This window comes from Sorghum bicolor, chromosome 4 (genome assembly GCF_000003195.3).
Source record: "Sorghum bicolor cultivar BTx623 chromosome 4, Sorghum_bicolor_NCBIv3, whole genome shotgun sequence".
In the NCBI taxonomy this organism is placed as follows: Eukaryota; Viridiplantae; Streptophyta; class Magnoliopsida; order Poales; family Poaceae; genus Sorghum; species Sorghum bicolor.
This window is the reverse complement of record NC_012873.2, coordinates 60819253-60838326: the sequence shown is the minus strand read 5'-3', so window position 1 is coordinate 60838326 and position 19074 is coordinate 60819253. Positions and strand designations below refer to the sequence as shown.

The 19074-nt window shown below is 43.8% G+C and overlaps 3 protein-coding genes across 7 annotated transcripts; 1 reads left to right on the top strand and 2 right to left on the bottom strand.

Annotated features, from left to right (window-relative positions):
- Positions 541-6083, bottom strand: LOC8073841. 4 transcript variants are annotated; one of them, XR_002452521.1, is made up of 10 exons: positions 5479-6083; positions 3953-4230; positions 3539-3828; positions 3223-3456; positions 2994-3137; positions 2781-2908; positions 2594-2691; positions 2341-2484; positions 1869-2005; positions 541-1057 (listed from the first exon to the last, which is right to left on the bottom strand). XR_002452521.1 is itself a non-coding variant. In XM_021459985.1 (10 exons), the coding sequence occupies exons 2-10, from the start codon at positions 4068-4070 to the stop codon at positions 991-993; spliced, it is 1308 nt and encodes a 435-aa protein (XP_021315660.1). In that variant the 5' UTR covers positions 4071-4230; positions 4325-6082; the 3' UTR covers positions 541-990. The 4 variants fall into 4 exon arrangements, 3 of the variants coding, with proteins under 3 accessions (XP_021315660.1, XP_021315659.1, XP_021315661.1); XM_021459985.1 differs by having other exon boundaries at positions 2393-2484; positions 4325-6082; XM_021459984.1 differs by having other exon boundaries at positions 2393-2484; positions 5479-6082.
- On the bottom strand, positions 9346-11523 carry LOC110434914 (pentatricopeptide repeat-containing protein At1g77360, mitochondrial-like). The gene has a single exon (XM_021459890.1). The coding sequence runs from the start codon at positions 11379-11381 to the stop codon at positions 9903-9905; it is 1479 nt and encodes a 492-aa protein (XP_021315565.1). The 5' UTR covers positions 11382-11523; the 3' UTR covers positions 9346-9902.
- LOC8071792 (uncharacterized protein At1g26090, chloroplastic) lies at positions 11493-15425 on the top strand. Of its 2 annotated transcripts, none has more exons than XM_002454354.2 (7): positions 11493-11793; positions 12090-12233; positions 12337-12411; positions 12487-12674; positions 12785-12950; positions 13031-13432; positions 14977-15425. In XM_002454354.2, exons 1-7 carry the CDS (start codon positions 11617-11619, stop codon positions 15106-15108), a joined length of 1284 nt encoding a protein of 427 aa, XP_002454399.1. In that variant the 5' UTR covers positions 11493-11616; the 3' UTR covers positions 15109-15425. The 2 variants fall into 2 exon arrangements, with proteins under 2 accessions (XP_002454399.1, XP_021315567.1); XM_021459892.1 differs by having other exon boundaries at positions 11651-11952.

The window sequence follows — 19074 nt, the reverse complement described above, 5'->3', positions numbered from 1 at the left end:
ATAGATTTACGTCAATACTTATGTTTAAAGTTAAACATAATAATAACATTTCCGTCCAACGTGACATTTTCAACGATCATTGGATCAGAATCCGCGATCAAAATTCTGACACAGAGTAGCTTCCTTTTTTTTAAAAAAAAAAATCCACTTTCCTATTTTATATGGCGCGGGTGTTCCTATTCTCTTCTGGTGCTCGGCTGCGCATCATTCCATATATGCTAACTTCTTAACGGTATATTCATTTTCAATTCTGTCTGTGTTCTATACGACGAGACGAATAAAACTATATCTATTTAAAAAAATTAGTATTAATTTATATGTACTACTTATAAGTTATACCAAAACTTAAAAACACAAAATTTATAAAATACAATTTGTGTATATAAGTTATTATGATAAGTTATTTCGTATGACTTGTGCAATTAAGCTATAGTTATAACTTATATGTTATCAGTACCTAGTACACATAAATTGTACTAAAATAAATTTCAACATATGTAAATGGAGTCTTGTTTTGTTCGTCTCGTTACATAGAAAACATTGGTGTAAACAGAATTAAAAATAGATACACTGTTTAGAAATTTTAGCAATTACAAATAAATGTTTTGCTTTTTTTATGGTGACATCAGCACGAAATGAACCTATGCTCCTACTAGAGTTTAAAGCGCAAGGCTCCTCAGCCTGCTGACAATTGTTTTACATTCTTGCGATTGCTGTACACCAACATTACGCTACCAGCGACGGTTATTCTTGCGGTTGCAAAGTAGGCATCAACCGCTCAGGAACTTGTGATTGTAAAACAAACATAATAGACACTGTAAGTACATCAACATTAGGCTATCAGCAACTGTTATGCTTGCGGTCTGCCTCTAGCTTTGCAGCCAGTACACTTGTGACTGTAAAACAAACAGAATAGACACTGCGAGTACATCAACATTAGGCTGTCGAAGGTTATGCTTTCGGTCTTTCTAGTACTGAAAAATCTGAGTATCAAGTACGGTGGTGCGAGAAGTAGGTGCAAATAATCACATGTTCTTCTTGTATTTTAACTTCTTTCCTGTCAAGCCAAGCAAAATGCCAGATCATAGGCATGCACCAATGATTAAAAAAAAAACAAATCATAAACAAGACTACATTGTTAAAGTTCATTGTTTTCCTTGGTATACCTCAATGACTAGGTAATATGTGGTCAAGCCTGACATTTTTTTTAAAAGAGTAAAATTCATGAGCGGTCCACAAAATTGGACAGCGGTGTCACCCGGGGTCCCCATTTTGATACTTGGGTCTCCACACTTGTCCTGACCGCTAGGATTGGACCAAGCGCGCCATGCTGACTGTGTGTTGATGTAGTCTTGATATGTGGACCCAACATGGCACATCAACACATAGTCAGCATGCCATGTCAGTGCATGAGCAGGTCAAGCCTGTTTGGACCAGTGCCAACAAAATATCTAAATTCAAGACTTGGAGACCTAGATGATACCACCATACAAGTTCGGGGGACCCAAACATTAAAATTCGAGAGTTGGGGCTCATGACACTAGATGATACCACCATACAAGTTCGGGGGACACCAAACATTAAAATTAGAGACCGCTCATACTTCTTTAAACGAATGTCAATGAGTCTGGCCCACAACACTTCTACTTGTAGTAGTCTATAAAATCATTTAGCACCATTTTCATCCATGCCACTTTGATTCATGATGTTGACTTCTCTCTCTCTCTCTCTCTCTCTCTCTCTCTCTCTCAAAAGTATTTGGTAAAAGTTCAATTTAGCATTAGGTACATATGCCTCTTTGGAACAGAAAAAGGAGTATATAACAGAAGCAGGGAAAGAAAACACATAAACGAATTAGAGAATCATACCATGGTGGGAAGATATGGATTATGTTTCCAACCAGAAGATCCACATTGTCACATATCTTTGGACTGAAAATAATGGTCCTCCTAGTTCTGCTTTCATCTATGGTTCTGTCTGCTGAGGCATTACTTATAGCGGTATCCTGCATGAACATAAGTTCCATGAAAACATCACTGTTGCAAAATGCTGGTAAAACATCGTTTATGTTCACATAAGAGTCAGTTCATTAGAAGTTTGCCTAATGTCTACAACAAAGGGTACATTTTGTCTGATCAACTAGATGCAGCAGAGTAACTTTCAATTTTAGTTTTGTAGCATTGCATAATTGGTCAATTCAGACATTACTTTTCTAAAGAGCATACTGTTCTAGATAAGAAACTGACAGACAATCATCTTGAAACATTATTTTTTTTCCCAAAATGTTTGTTCAACTTAACAGCATGAGAAGCAAAATGTTATTTAATTTAAGAAGATTACTGCCACATGAGTAGATAGGAGTTTTTGGAAGATGGAGGCATGGAGCACAGACATCACTCTTTTCCTGGAACATGCAGCTGCAGACTGTTAGCTTTCCTTCCAATGACCTTGACATAATCTGAACAGTAGTTCCCTTTAAATCACCTACAAATTTGAACTGTCACTATCTCTGAAATCCATGTATACAAACAGACGATGCCTAATCCAAAGCATATAAGTGGTACCAGCTACAAACTGCTACCAACGGCACCACCTGAATAACCTTGCTCTCTGCTATACCGTCTCAAGAACTCCGCATGTGAATCTTTCTCCATCTGCATAATCTGTTGCATTCTTCCATAGTTACCAGCTCTGCCACAGAGCAAGACTAATAAATAATCAGAATTCCTGTGCAAATGGTCATTTGAATAAGATTTGGCAAGAATTCAAGATTATTATACCCTGTTGATCTCATTGCATTCATGGCGCCATCCATGTTTGTTGGATTGAAAACTTCTTGGAATAGGTCAGCCATAGTTTGCTGGTTCTCATCTTTGTTCACCAAATTCAAGTGGTTCTGAGTAGCATCCTATTCCAGGATAAAAGAAAAATATGTTCGAGTATTTCAATTTTCAAATGGACAATGACTAATATGAAGTTTTATGTTACCATACTTCCTCCTCGCTAGATGTTCCATCAATTACATGCTCCAAGGGGTCCTCACTGTCAATACTCCTGTCTCCTAGAATAGCTAGTGTTTTCTTCTCGGAAGAAAGGAGTTTTGGCTTCCAATGTTTAGTTCTGGTGTGTTGATGTGACTGCAATAAAATTTACAATATTCAGAGGCAAGCTATTTTTTGTCTGAGAACCCCAAATCATGAAATAACACCACAAGAAACACACCAAAGATGCTGTCTCGACATAAGAGCCACTTCTACCCTGTAGATCTTCTAGAAGTTCTGCAACTGAAAGATTTGCTTTCTTGATCGAGCAGGGAAACTCTGATGGCAGATCTTCAGTTTGTCCCTTGACATTTTTGAACGGTTCATCCATCAAAGCTTGTGAAGCTTTAGTTGGTGGCACTCCGGATGAAAGTTCCTGCTCCCTGATTGATATGCTTGGAGCATGTTGGTGCAACTAGATCAAAATATTTAGAAGCAACATAAGTGTCTGTAAGAACTCCAAAAAAAATGAAGGAAGAATGCAAGACAATACGCACCAAAGATGGTGTCCTGACAAAAGAACCACTCCTACGCTGTAAATTATCTAGCAGCTCAGAAACTGAAGTATTTTCTTTCTTGGTTGGAAGGGCAAACTCTAGTGCCAAATCTTCAGTGTGTTCGTCAACATTTTCCAACCGTTCAGCCACCATGGCTTGTGAAGCTCTAGTTGATGGCACTGCAGAGGTACCTCCTTGCCCCCCAGTGCATAAGTCATCAGTCTTAACATCTAATGGAACAAAATCATATCCTCGCAATGAGAATCTAGGCTTCTTTACACTTTTGCTCCCTGTAGTGGGGAAACAGAGGACACACATTAGATTATCCACCTGGTACAGTTTAACAAAACAAAGTCATCCTTTGCTCACAACATTATCTCTATAAGAGGAGATGCTGGAAATGAGATAACATACTTCTGCTTGTTCCAGAAGAGAGGAATGAGGTGCTAATAGGATATTTGCATACACTCGCTAACTCATCATCTTCTTCTAGAACTTCATCCCACCCATCTGATTTTCCATGGTCTTCCATTTTGTTGCTCTACTCTCTTTGTCTGGAAGCTGGGCATGCTAATGAGGGTCTTGTTGATGCTAGAACATCTTGTTGACACACACAGAGAGACGAAGGCACATGTTCAACAAGCATCTGTATGATTCTACAAGGCGCGCATATCTCCTACTATTATAACAGCCTACAACAATAAGAAGGACAAAGTGAAGTCAATAATCCAGGGGATATGGAGGGTCCAGAAACCCCTGAAAAATTTAATAAAAGCAATTCCATACCAATAGCGCTCCCCTAGAAGTTGTTTTATGGAAGCCCCTTAAAACTTTTCCAGCACTTTATGGAGCCACTGTGTTAGTAGATTACCAATGACCTCTTTCCCTATATTTAATTTCTTCTATTTCTATTCCCTTGTGCTTAATTTTCACATCATAACAATTCAAAGTTTATGTTTCTACTGCACAGAATTCAAAAACATTCGAATTCGTAATTTTTAAGTCAAATTCAAACATAGCGCAGGATTCCAATGCACTAAATAATCTACAGAATAAATGCTTTGTGGTCACTGGGCAAACTTCACTTTTTTCATACAATTGGAAAGTCTACCAAGGGGAAGATAGGACAAAAAGACGGTGTATGAGCAGCAAGCTAATGCTGGAAACATTATCTACGATTTGTGGCCATTGGCACTTTGGCTGCTTTGGCACAAGCTCGCCTTGGCCTCACGGCAGTGCCGTTGGTGAGGACGGGTGCCGGAGCAGGAGGAGATAATGACAGCGTGAGGGCCAGCGGCGGCGTGTAAACTGGAGGGGAGGACGCTTGCTCAGTTTCGCACACCACAGCACAAAGGGAAGAGAAGTGGGTGCTCGTCGCCGGCGAAGGGACCGACACGGTTAGACCTGGGCACCAGGGACCTGGTCTAGGGCGGCGGTGACGGCGGTCACCCAGTTGCGCACACTGAACACGAGTGTGGGGGCGTGCGCACGCGGGGCAAACGGGAGAAAGAAGACTGTGGGCATGTTGGATGCACCCAGCTAGCTAATTGCTAGAGCTAAATTTTAGTTGGGAGGCCTTTTAGCTACCAATAGAATGGAGTGTTTGGATGCACCCCAGCTAAAATTAGCTAGATAAAATTTAGCTGGTGCATCCAAACAGAGCATGTGTTTGGTTCAAGTTCATCTGAAAATTACTGCTGCTGTCCCAAAAAAAAACAGTGACATAGCTTGTAGCCTCAACCAGTTCGAATGTCATGATGGAGATAAAGGGCAGCTAGAGGCAGCCCAGGAGTTGCAACTGGGGTTGTTTGTTTGCCTGACCAAGTAGGGGCTGGCTGGGGGTGGGATAGTGTTTGTTTGCCTGGATAAATGTGTATGATTACCCTCCATCAGGAAAAAAGGTACTCTTACTCTTACCACCACACCTTCTTCTTCCTCACCTCATTGGAATTTCATCGAGCACCTCACTGGCATGAACAGCTCAACGACATCTTCTTCCACACACCCTCCTCTTTCCCCTGTCTCCCGCGCGTGTGTGCCCTGCTGCTGCTGCTGCGACAGAAGCGGAGGCGTGGTAGGGTCGGAGGCGGCCGGGGAGTCGTCGGAGAGGGAGGGGAAGTCGAGGTCAGAGAAGGAGAATCGCCGTCCAGGTCGAGGAGCAGGTCCGCGTCGAGGAAGCAGAGGACAGGTTCCCGGCGGTCCGGCGGCGAGGCGCAGGTCCGCGATGGGGCGGTTGCGGCCGTCCGGCTGGAGCTCGCCTGCGTCAGCCGTCGAGGAGGGCGCGGGCGCGGCCGGCGCGTCGAGTAGGGAGCGGCGGCGGCCGCGCGCTATGGTGAGAACAGGCCGGCGCGGCGGGAGCGGCGTCGAGGTCGGGCTGGCCGGCTAGGGCGCAGCCGTCAAGGGGTGGTGCGGCCAGCTAGGGCGCGGCCGGCGCGTCGAGCAGGGAGCGGTGCACGATACGCGGAGGAAACAGCGCGCTTCGGTAGAGCATGGGCGGTGGCGCGAAGGAGGTGACGACAACGACCGCTCTTGCCTGCGCCCGCTCCGGCCGAGCCCGGGATAAAAATAAATAATAAATCGTTTCTCCGTGCCCGGGGCCACTGGGCCAGGGCTCGTGGGCTAGTCCAAGCAAAAAAATTATCGCCCTGTTTAGCTAGCTACCTAAAGTTTCAAACACATTAACTAAAAGAGCTAAAATAGTTTAGTTCCATTAGTCACCTAAGAGTAGCTAAAATAATTTTAGCTAGCTAAAATTTAGCAAGTGGAACCAAACAGGCCCTAAAGCCCTGTTTAGTTCCCTCGTATAAACTCTGGTCTCTATTACATCAAATATTTAGATACACGTATGGAGTATTAAATATAGACTATTTATAAAAATAAAAACTCAGCTAGAGAATAATTTACGAGGCGATTTTTAAGCCTAATTAATTTATGACTGGACACTAATTACTATAGTTACAAATGTGTTATAGTACCTATTAAACTTTAATCCCTCCAACCAAACACTCCCTAAGATTATCATAAATATATCTAAGCAAGAGTATGCATGGCTTTCGCACTAGTTGCTCAATCCTGCATTAGATATGTTCTTACTCCTATGTTAGATTTGTCTCTATCAAAGCTATGATGACAACAAACCAAAGAGAGATAGCACACACAATAGCTTCTGAGGCAACTTTTCTCTCCTATCGTGAGTTTTCATGATGCTTCAATCTCCTCAGTTGGGCACTCACTGTCTGCACAGGTATCTACTAGTTTGTAAAACTATCAATGTTTGGTAACATACAGTGGTGGATGTGGAAACAAACATGGGGCTAAATAATATATAGGCCTAAAAATCACAGTAGCTACATAGTAATGGAAAATGTTGTTTCATGGTAGATATAGAGATGCACGTACCTGCTATAATTACGAACTACACTCAGTCATTCCGTCGAGCATATTATAAGCACTTGCCAACACGATCACTATGCCCTCATGCCATGTGCCTCACCGCCCGTCGTGCAAGCAAGGCCAACCTGCACCCATATCACAACAACTCAACAAGTAAGTAAGGCTTCTAGCTATGGGTTTTGATGCCAGCAAGCAAGATGACTGCACACATTTTTACCTCAGCAAGGCAACAAGTAAGCACCTGCAGCCTACACCCCTATGCCCTAGAGCTGTAGCCTGCAAGGGTTGCCGCCTCACAGGGGTCAGAGCTCACCAAAGCTAAGTCGTCTGCAGCCCTGTGCCTTGTTTCCTTACTCAAAGTAACGAAGCCAATACTTGGGACTTGGGAGTCCGTCAGACACCGCAATGCTGACGAGGACGGGAACATGAGGACATCAGGGAGGAGGGGGCTTTGTATCTAGTGACGGGCTAGTTCAGACTTGGGGATCTGTGAGGTGGACCGTGAGGACCTTCTTCCTACACATTTGGCCCACATGTGGAATATGAAACTACTTTTTCGAAATCACTACTTTGTATAATATATTTTTTCAGTAAGTCACATTCAGAACTGGTGTGCACCATATTAGAATAGGCATCACCTCTAGATACGTTAATGACATGAGATATCTCACAATGGGCGAGCAATACTTAGCGTGTTGATTTAGTTCCACCCCTAAACATTCTATTACCAATCCAAGTGTATGTGACAAAACATTGATAGTTATGCCTAGGGGTAAGAGTGCCATTTCTAGTCCCAGAAATTAGAAAAATAAAAAATAAAATAAGCTAAAGGAATATGACATGGAAAAGAAGATGTTAATGTGTTACGTGGCAAATTTGTAAGGCCAATATAAAAAATGGTAAAACTAAACCCACTCTTAAACATGGCGAATAGTTAACTTTCTGCATTTGACCAAACTAGATGGTGACTGGTGAGTGGGGCTACCTACCCACTTGCTAGCATCCAGAGGCAAGAAACAGTTTATATAGATTTGAAAAGTAGTAGCTAGAGATGGAATGGATGTAGTATGGTGTATAAGTACAGTTGTACCTCTAAAAGTTTTTAGAAAGACTAAGTATATATATACCTATAATATATTATATATCTAGAACACTTATTAAATAGCAAACCTCTTAAGCTCAAGTGCTCATCCAAACTAGAAATTTACCTATAGTTCTTCTAAGGCTAAGGTGCCCAAAATGAATCAAAGCACATAGCACAAGATAAAAAATGATAGAATGAGTTAGTAAGGTAATAAATATATAAAGTTGACTCTTTTTTTTCTTCCAAACAATCACGATAGTATCAATTATGGAGTTCGTGTCTTGATCTTGTTTAATAATCAATCAATTTTTAGAAAAAAAATATCCATAAATTACTTAATAATTACTCTCTCGGTCTCTCCATTCCAATTTATACATCATTTTGGATTTTCTATATACATAAATTTTATTATGTATCTAGACGTATTATATATCTAGATACATCTTAAAAGCTATATAACTAGTAGAAAAGCCAAAATGACCTTTTTTTTAGACCGTCACAACATTAAAAGGAGCAATGACCTACCTTCTTTTATGATTGCTCAATAAGGCATAAAATTTCTCCATCCACTCTGAATCAATTCAATAAAGGTAACGAAGAAGCAAGAAAACTAATATGCTTATCAACATCTTGGTGATGACAACCTTTATACACTTGCATATGAATGTTAACAAATCGTATTAATAGACAACCACCTACCCATTTTATCATCATTCCTATCACATCATTGTTGTATTGCATTGTTAATGAACTGCATCGCTTAGGACAATATCGTATGATTAAAATCTTAGAACCGCCACCGACAGAGGGAGGGGTTTGAAGAAGTCGTGAAAAAAGCATGGGAGAGGGAGGGTTTTTTGGAAGATGAGGTAGGAGAACATGCTGCTCACAGCCGAGTTATCAGAAGAAGAAATCAATGAGGCGGTGTTCAGTTGCTACCCAGAAGGAGCCCTAGTCCAGATGGGTTGTCTTTCCATTTCTTCCATAAGACTAAGCACAGTGTGTGCATCGATGTCCAAAACCAAATGCACAAGCCAGGCACTCGCCCACTTAAACCAAAAACAAGAACAATGATACCTGGCTTTCCTCTCCCATGTGCATGCGTGTGGCCTGAGTTGTGGTGAAGTGCAACCTATGTGGGATGTTTAATGCATTTTATAGAGAAGAGCTTGACTTATATAGATTAAACTTTACTCACTCTGACCCCAAAGCAATAACGGAACAACCATTACAATTTTTCAATAATCAAACTGCATCATAAGGGGGGAAAAGAAAGAACTGAAACTCTCCAAAACCATACCAAACGGAAGACCAAAGACGTGCTGGGAGCTTAAACTGTCAAGATACCAAACGATTTTCACCTGGTAATGTTACAATGCACTTTTATGCCTAGACTGTTGCATTGATAATTCTGCAAATACATAAAAGGAACAGCTACCTAAATTGCAACCAGACAGCTAAGACAAGCTCCCACAAACAGGAGGGGTGCCCCCCTACTGGTTAAAATATATTAATAATAGAAGAAAAAAGAAATATGCAAGCAATAAAAATCTAACATGAAGCGAAAAAAGGACACAAATAATATTAAAAAGATTACAATCGGTGCTCTAGCCATTCTTCTATATAAAAGGGAAATATTTCTTCTTTGCTCTATGGGTAACCAGAGCTAACTCTTTCTTGAAAAAGGCCCAGCAATTAGACGGTAGAATTCCTTGGAAGATGTGTTCATTCCTTGAGGCCCAAATGCTCCAACTCATTAATATGATAATTTCCATGTAGTTGTTTGAAAAGTTACAGAGTGATAAAAAGTTGAACCTCAGTGTCAACACTAAGATCCCATTCCCAACCGTCTTTAATCAGGCTACGCATACAAGGGAGCTCAACGAACTAATGTGCCTTCCATTTTCTAAGAAGGTGATCATGGATCTCTCCTTTCTTAATCTTCTGCAGGCACTGCTTCAGCTTGGACAGTGTCGATGAACTCAACTTGATACCGCGATCAATCATGTCTTCTGCACATTTGCATGCCTCAGGTAGCCTGTCATCCTTCAGCTTTGATACAAGCATGTTCCCACACTCCTCTAAAGGTGGCAAGCCATTCTCCACCATGCAGCTCCAGACTTTGATCCCAGTCTCCCAATAGCGTGTATCCAAAAACATGCGAAGTGCAAGTGAACAATTTTCCTCGTTTGGCCAACATTCATTCTTGATCATCTCACTAAATATTGCAGCTGCCTCTCGGAGCTTCCTTCCCTTCAGCAAAAGCTGGAGGACCACATTGTATGTGTTGGTATCAGGGAACACTCCATTGGAGATCATATCGTCGAGATAATTCACTATCACCTCAGGCTGCCCAAGACTGCCCTGCAGCAAGATCATTGTGTTATACATTTCCATATCTGGGACAAGCCCTCGACGCCCAACAAAGTCATCCCAGAGCTCCATGGCACCTAGCAATTGTCGTGCCTTAAGGTGTGCAGTGAGAGCAGCACGGAAGAACTTCTCTCCTGGCGAACAGCCGCGCCTGCTTAAGACAAGCAGGTACTGCATTGCTTCCGGTAGCGCCGTGGAGGAGTCGCTTGAAACAAGGGTAGTGAGGAAGGAGTCATAGGCAGGCACGTTGTCAGGAATAAAGCCAATCGCGTGCACCATTTCGTCGAACACCTCGCGCGCAACCCGCGGGTCGGCGGCAGCCTCGCAGCCCTCGAGGAGGATGGCGTAGGAGTCGGCATCCGGGGCCGTGCCAGCCTCGGCGCGGGCTACTGGGATCGCGGCGCGGGCGTCGTCGAGGCGGTTGGCACGACAGAGCGCGGAGAGGAGCGAGTTGAGCGCTGGCGTGTCGCGGGTCATGCCGTAGCGCGGCATGTCCATGAACGCCTTGAGCGGGGAACCGCCGGGGGTCGCCGCCAGGGAGGAGAATACGGAGGCGAAAGTGGCGAGCGAGAGCAGCCGCTGCGAGTGCATGGATTTGATGGTGTTCCACATGGGCTCAAAGAGGAGATTTTTACCGAGCAAGTCGACGAGGAGGTTCCACGAGTAGGGGGAGTGCTCGTGGCCGAGGTGCTTGAATCCCGCCCAGCGAAAGAAGGTGGTGGCGGCGCGCGGGTGCGCGTAGGAGAAGCGGAGCACCTGCTCGACGTCAGCGGTGGTTACGCGGACGTCGGAGTTGTCGAGCTCGGCTGTCAGTTTCTCGTCGTCGGCGCGGGAGGCCAGGATTTCGCAGAAGATGCGGATCTTGGGGGGCATGTCGGAAGCTTCCTTGTTCGTGGGGAACGCCGGCGCGGATAGGTCGCGGGCGCGCTTCGCCGCCGGCGATGCCACCGTGGCTGCGCCGTCGGACGGCCGCTTCGCCCGGTGATCGGACATCGCGGCGGGGGAACTCGCGTGATGGGTGGGGTTCGGGAGAGGGGAAGAGGCTGCAGCCTGCAGGTAGGGATGGGGGGTTTTGTTGCTTAATGTACTGGAGGAGATCTCTCTGTCCTTGACCGGCTGACCCCTACCCTATCCATCCTCTCAATAAGGAGTCGAGTCGAGTGGACTGTCCGAGCAGGAACCCCCGAAATCCCGACCAAATCGCGAGGCAAAGCCGCGTCGGCGGCGGATGGCGCCGTCCTTGGTCGTCTCGGCGAGGCATGCCCACGCTGTGGCCCACCGGAGAGGTCGCAGGCAGCGTGTGGTCGTCGCCAGTTACGGTGGCGCCAGTCCGCCGCCGAAGCTGGTGACCTTCCTCGGCAAGGGCGGCTCCGGCAAGACTACCGCGGCCACCATCGCCGCTCAGGTGACAAATTTGCTCTTTGACTCTATCCCTTGATCGTATTTGTCATTGTTTTGATGACAAATTTTAGTTTTGGTGTGAGCTCGCTGATGCATCGATGACTTGCTAAAAACTGACTGCAAGCCTGCAATGTTGCTCTGGAGAACAGCAATGATGCTGCGGGTAACAGCTTTGAGCTGAGTATATCTATTGTAAAATTACAAGCCTTAGAGAGTGGTTCTGGTCTGTTGTAATGTATGAATCATCCACTTTGTTGGTCATGAACAAATTGCCTCTGTTTGTTCTTTCTCATGCTGCAGTATTATGCAAATGAAGGCTTCAGGACATGCCTGGTTGTTCAGTCCCAAGATCCTACCGCAGAGCAATTGATGGGCAGTAAAATTGGGAATTCTCTGACCGAGTGTGCGGCCAATCTCTCGGCCATAAAGCTGGAGACTAGTAAGGTAAATTACTTTGTTGAAAGAAATCACTTATGTTTAGGATTTAAACTTGTGATATTCTGGAATATGTCTTGATACTGAAGACTGTTTTCTTGTTGAATCATAGTTGCTGCTTGAACCCCTGGACCGGATGAAGAAGGTAGACGCCCAGGTCAATTTCACTCAAGGAATCCTTGAAGGGGTAGGTGATTTCTTTGCTACAACGTATCTGGTGAGGATAAAGCATTCATTTTGGTTGCTGTTTTCCTTGTGACAGATTGTAGGAGAGGAACTTGGAGTTTTACCCGGAATGGATTCGATCTGTTCAGTCTTAGCTCTTCAGAAGCTCCTTCACTTCTTTTCAGCTGGAAGGAGTAATTCACAACCCGAATTTGATGTGATCGTGTATGATTGCAACAATACGGAGGAAATTCTGCGGCTGATAGGTGCTACTGATCGAGCAAGGTATATGTTCTCCTTGCTTGGCCATAACCTTGACTGCAATCAGGATTCTGAATATTCCCTTAAAAAAAGGCTGGATTCTAAAATTTAATTTTATGCTCTACAAAAGACAGGTCTTACTTGAGGTATGTGAGGGACCTAGCTGAGAAGACTGACATGGGAAGACTTGCTTCTCCTTCATTACTGAAACTAGTATATGATTCTGCAAGGCCAAATGGCAAAACTAGTGAGGGGAGACTTAGTACAGAGATATGGAATGAAATCGAACAACTACTTGAGGTAATTTTACTGGTTTAATTTAGCTAAAACACCACACATTTAATTTTTTATATTACTTTAAAAGTTGCTAAATTCTGTAGAAAGTCTCAGTATGGTTTGCCGATCCTTCAAAACTTGCATGCTTCCTTATCATGGATCCTAGGAGATCAATCTCTGTATCCTCTGCATTACGATACTGGGGTTGTACCACTCAAGCTGGCGGTCAAATATGTGGGGCATTTGGATATACTGAAGACCCTTCTGAAATGCACCAAGAAGTTGCTCAAAAGTTCTTGCCATTGTCTTTGTCGTTCCTGCCATTTCTCCCAAATGATTCTTCTGCAGATTGGAGCAGAGCACTAAGCTCATTGAGCCAAAATGCAAAGGAACAGCTGAGGAATACGTCCACCTTGGTGTATCCTTCAGTCAGTTTTGATTCTGTTCAGAAATCTGTAACCCTTTTCATGCCAGGCTTTGATAAGTCGGAAATCAAGCTATATCAAGTAAGACAATTGATCTCTCTCTCTCTCTCTCTTTCTCTCTCTCTCTCTCTCTCTCTTGCATATGTTGTGTAATCATCAAAATCCTAATAGTTTTAATTATCCGGAAATCATGCTTTCTTGATGTAAAGTTTCTTCACTCGAGCCTTTTGTAACAGCAAATGCAGAACCATAAAAACAACAGACAAGACAAGAAGATTTGTGATCTGAACTTCCACAATACTATTTAGATGAAACCACACGACCAGCCACATTCATAGTCTTCATGTGGTTTCATTTGCAATGCTGCTAATCTTGCTTATATCAACAACATTTTAGTGAGTACTGAGTACTATTCATTAAGTTGAGTAACGGGTCTTGCAGCCGGACCTTCTCATGCCACTTACGGGTTTAAAAGGTCGTGCCTTCTAGGACCTTGTGGCGGAGGTCACTTTGCCTCTTCTTAATGGGTCGTAGGGGTTGATGTTGGTACGGTTGTCTTTGTTGTTTGCACATGTTGTCAGGCCAGTCTCAACGCATAGTTTCATGGCACAGTTACCAAAACTATAAACTAGGTAACCGAGCCAGTGGCGGATCTAGGGGTATTCCCCAGTATTCCCGGGAATACCCAACTATTTTGGTACACTTTTATGTAAATATGTGTATATACTTATATATATAAATGTATAATGCTATAATATATAGTATTTTGCACATTTGAGCTCAAAACATATAAAAAACTAGCATTTCAATTAGAAGTCTATATTCTAGAAAGCAAATATTAGTTTAAAGTTGCTAACTTTCAGTACAATTGACTATATTTTCAACCTATAGATTAATTTTGTGAAAGTAGGAATACCCAACTTTAAAATTCTGGCTCCGCCACTGAACCGAGCCACAAGAGTTTCATGGGGGATGAAACTCCTCTCTCATCTGATGAAACTCCTTTATTTAATAACCCTGCCAAGTCAACAATTTTGCTTATGTGGCACCCTATTTAATGTGCATGACACTCTCATGAAACATGCATTGAGACTGGCCTCAGCGGCATGTTGTTGGCTGAGTTGTCTAGTCATAATTTGTTGTTTCCTGTGGTACCGTTGTAAGCCCAATATGGGTCTTTTTTTTATTAATATAATTGGCAGCTCTTCTACGTTTCGTTAAAAAAAAACCCACTATATGCCTGTCTTTACATACTATAGAAAAGTTCAATTGCAAGCGGGCAGTGCAAATCTGTATTCCCCTTTGCATGAGCCAGTATGGTCTTAAACAGACTAATGCATCCTATCTGCATTTGCATGATATTCGTCTGAACTAAACCATACTATTCCAATATTATGGGCCGGTTTGGACTACTGTTAATTATAATATTTGGTTTTCGATATGTTCTGGGTATGTTAAACAGGGAGGCATTTTAAAAATAATAATAATAGAAAAAAAGAAGATCTCTGTTTTTACTGAAAGCAATTAAGGGACAGGGCTAATAGTCATTGAGTTTAATTGGTTATGATTATTCCTGCAGACGCTGACGAGTCATTGGTCTGTTGTTTTGTCTGAAAAAAATGCAGTATAGAGGTGGATCGGAACTGTTGATCGAAGCTGGAGATCAGAGGCGCGTCATAAAATTGCCACCTACTATGCAGGGAAAGGTCGGAGGTGCCAAATTCGTGGACAGGAACCTTATTGTTAGCATCCGGTAGCAGAATCGCGGGCACCGGCTGGGGTTGGAGCCCCCCACTTCAGATTGGCAGTTAACTGCCGACTAATGAGCACTACGATCGGGATTGCATTTCTGTTCGTAGCCTGAATTTTGTGATGCTGTTCGTTTCAGCTTTCAACCAAAGTGAAACTGCAGTCTTACTATTTTCTGAAGAGGTGCGCGACACGCCGATACTCGAGTAAATAGTAATCTGGCAATTTTTTGCACTGCTTTTGTGGTTAGGAAAGAACGGTGTTGCAAATGGGCCTGTGGTTCCATTGTAGAGCAGTAAATTGGGATTTTTGCAGTGGTACTGTACATTTTCCCGCGTACCGGAGGTAACGCCTTCTAGTGGCAACGGATCTAGTGCAAACTCATCTTCTATGTAAACTGTGCAAACTCTAATCTAGATCACACGATGTTGATCCAAGAGGCGCGGAGAGATTGGGTAATTTTGCACTTAACCGCCTGCTCTTAATCACACTTTTACAAATCCCTCCTTCCACCTCTCTCATGCGCCCTCTTGGATCAACATCCTATAGTCCAGATTAAAGTTTACACAGTTTTCACGGGAGATAAGTTTACACTAGATCCGTTACCCGCCTTCTAATCTCTTCTTTGTGTGTGCACCGGAGAGGCGAACTATGCGAGGACGTGCGCGTCGGCCCGATCGGAGGCAACCACGGCCGTACGGAACAACAATTGAGGTACCAAGTGCAGCAGGAAATCAACGGTGAGACGGTAAAAAAGAACGACAAAGTACATAATCAAACGGACACGCTTGTTAGCTTGGCTAAAAAGTCATTGTTGAAAATATTTTTCACTAATTTGTTATAAAATAAAAACGTTGAATAACTAATATATTCGACAGATAATCTTAAGTAAATAGGCTGACAATTCAATTTGCTATCCTGGCTAGGCTGGAAATTGGCCGAGGCTAGCGGCCTTAGTAAGAAGAAAATCCTGAAGATCGTGCATCTAAATTTGGATCCACAAGCTGCGTTATGGTAATACATGAATGGAGGGAAAATTTGTATACGTAGAAGCCATCACTGAATTGCTCTCACGTTGTTGCTGATGAACCGGTTTGACTTGTAACATCAAGAACCTAGTGCCGAACCCACGGTGATAGACTTACTCTCAAGTCCGTCTACCGTGCCACAACCCAGAGAAAGAGGCCAATCGAGTCATGCTCAGCTAATGACATTCATCGACGACGCCTACTGACGCGACCATCGCCATTCGGTTCCACGAGACATTTCAAGAGTCGTTGTCATCTTCCAAACGTGCGGTAATGCGGGAGCTTTTTCCATGGCTGGTGGCCTGGTGCTCGTGGAAGGCGGATGGCGACGTAGGCATCTTGAGCAAGGGTTTGCTCAACATTGTAAGCTCTTGGGTCGCACATTGTAACACCCGTGGCCGCCGACGATCGCCGGCGACGTGAGAGACAGAGTGGATCGCCGAAGTCGGCCTGGCGAGCAGAGGAACCTCTGACCTCGCGGTTACTGTATTCAGTAGATAAAAATGTCATCCCCTCCTTACAGAGAACGCTGGTCCTTTAAGGCTTACAGACTGGCCACTCAGGCCCACAAGTCATAGTCTATAATATTACATGCATAATGGAAATACGTCTTCTCTTCTCAAAGACGCCTTTCTCCTGTGTCCTCATCCTCACGCCGTGACATCTCCCCCGGCTGAAGAATCTGCTTGTCCCCAAGCAGGTGCAGATGGAAAACGTCGCTTGACCACATGATAATCTTCCCAGGTTGCTGACTCCTTGGGTAGGCCTGTCCAAGTTAGCAAGACTTGTGGAATGGCACTGTTACCTTTCTTTACTAGACGGCGATCAAGTATCTGATGAGGTACTGCTTCAGTAGCTTCGATGTCTGACACAGTGGGTAAGGTTGAGAAGACTGGAGTGTGGTCTTTGTGGAAAGCTTTCAGTTGGGAAATGTGAAATACTGGATGTATATTGCTGTCCGCTGGCAACTTCAGACGATATGCTACTGTGCCCACCTTCTCCAGAATTTCATATGGGCCAAAATACTTGTGAGAGAGTTTGGGAAATGGCCGATTTGCTACTGATGATTGAGTGTAAGGCTGAAGGCGTAACAACACTGAATCTCCCACTGAAAAACTTTTGTCAGTTCTGTTGCGGTCAGCAAATAGTTTCATTCTGTTTTGAGCTTGTTCCAGTTTGTTCTTGAGATGCTGGAGGTGAAGTTCTCTGTTATCGATCAGCTCAGTCACTGATGGTGGTGCATTGTCAGTATCAGTGGGTGGTGTACCCAAATCTGGATCATAGCCATATAATGCCTTGAAAGGTGAGCAACCAATTGAGCTGTGGTATGAAGAATTGTACCACAGCTGGGCCAGGGGTAGCCAGGAGTGCCAGGATTTAGGGGAGTCTTGAACTGAACACCTGAGATACATTTCCAAACATTGATTGACTCTTTCAGTTTGGCCATCAGTTTGTGGGTGATATGCAGTGCTGAGGTTCAGGGTGACTTTGTAAAGCTTGAACAATTCTTTCCAGAATGAGCTCACAAAGATTGTATCCCTGTCTGACACCAGTGAGTGAGGCATACCGTGGAGTTTGACAACTGTGTCCAAGAAAAGCTTGGCTATGGAGGCCGCTGTGTAGGGGTGTTTCACTGGAATAAAGTGAGCAAATTTTGTCAGTCTATCCACTACCACCATGATGACAGAGAACCCATCTGACTTAGGTAAGCCTTCGATAAAGTCCATGGAGAGGTCTCTCCAGATGCCAGATGGTATGGGTAATGGTTGTAAAAGGCCAGCTGGGTGAGTATGTGAGTGCTTGGCACGTTGACATGTGTCACACTGCTTGATGTAAGACTCAACATCAGACCTCATGCCTTTCCAAATAAAGTGGCGCTTGAGGCGGTGATAGGTGGCATTGACCCCGGAATGACCCCCAAGAGCACTGGAGTGGCAAGCAGCTATCAATTTGGTTTGGAGGGCAGAATTGTTACCAATCCAGAGAAGATCATGGAGCTTGATCAAACCTTGCTGGAGACTGTATCCATTGGCATCAGGACTCTTGACAGACAGTTGTGTGATTAAGTGCTGAGCATGTGGATCTGTTGTATAAGAGTTTAGGACTTCTTGCATCCACTCTGGTTTGACCACTGAGATTGTATGCAGGGCCAACATTGTTGCAACTCGAGACAGGGCATCTGCTGCCATGTTCTCTTTGCCTTGTCTGTACTGAATTTTGAATTGGAGTCCCATCAATCTGGCCATTGCCTTCTTCTGCATCTCGGAATGAAGGTGCTGCTCTGACAAGTATGCAAGAGATCTGTGGTCAGTGAGAATAATGAATTGTTGTCTTTGCAGGTAGTGTCTCCATTTTTCTATGGCCATAATTAAGGCTAAGAACTCCTTCTCATAAATGGAAAGCTGCTGGTGTTTACTGCCTAGAGCTTTGCTGAGATATGCTACTGGTCTTCCATGCTGCATTAACACAGCCCCAATACCATCAGCACAAGCATCAGTCTCCACTGTGAATTGGGCTTGGAAATCAGGCAGAGCCAGTACTGGAGTGGTTGTCATAGCTGTTTTCAGGTTATGGAAAGCTATTTGGGCTTGTTCATTCCAAGCAAATTGTTTTTGTCTGAGAAGTGATGTAAGGGGTTTGGCAATCACTCCATAATTTTTGACAAACTTCCTGTAATAGCCTGTTAGTCCCAAGAATGCCCTGAGCTCAGTGAAAGATTGTGGAACTGGCCAATGTGTCATAGCTGCTGTTTTGGCTGGATCTGTTGCAACTCCTTTAGAAGAAATGATGTGGCCTAAGTATTCCAAACTGTGCTGTGCAAAGGAGCATTTGGATGCCTTTAGGTAGAGTTTATGGGCTCTCAATGTTTCAAACACCAGCTGCAAGTGTTGTTGATGATCTGCCAAGGATTTACTATAAATGAGGATATCATCCAAGAATACCAGC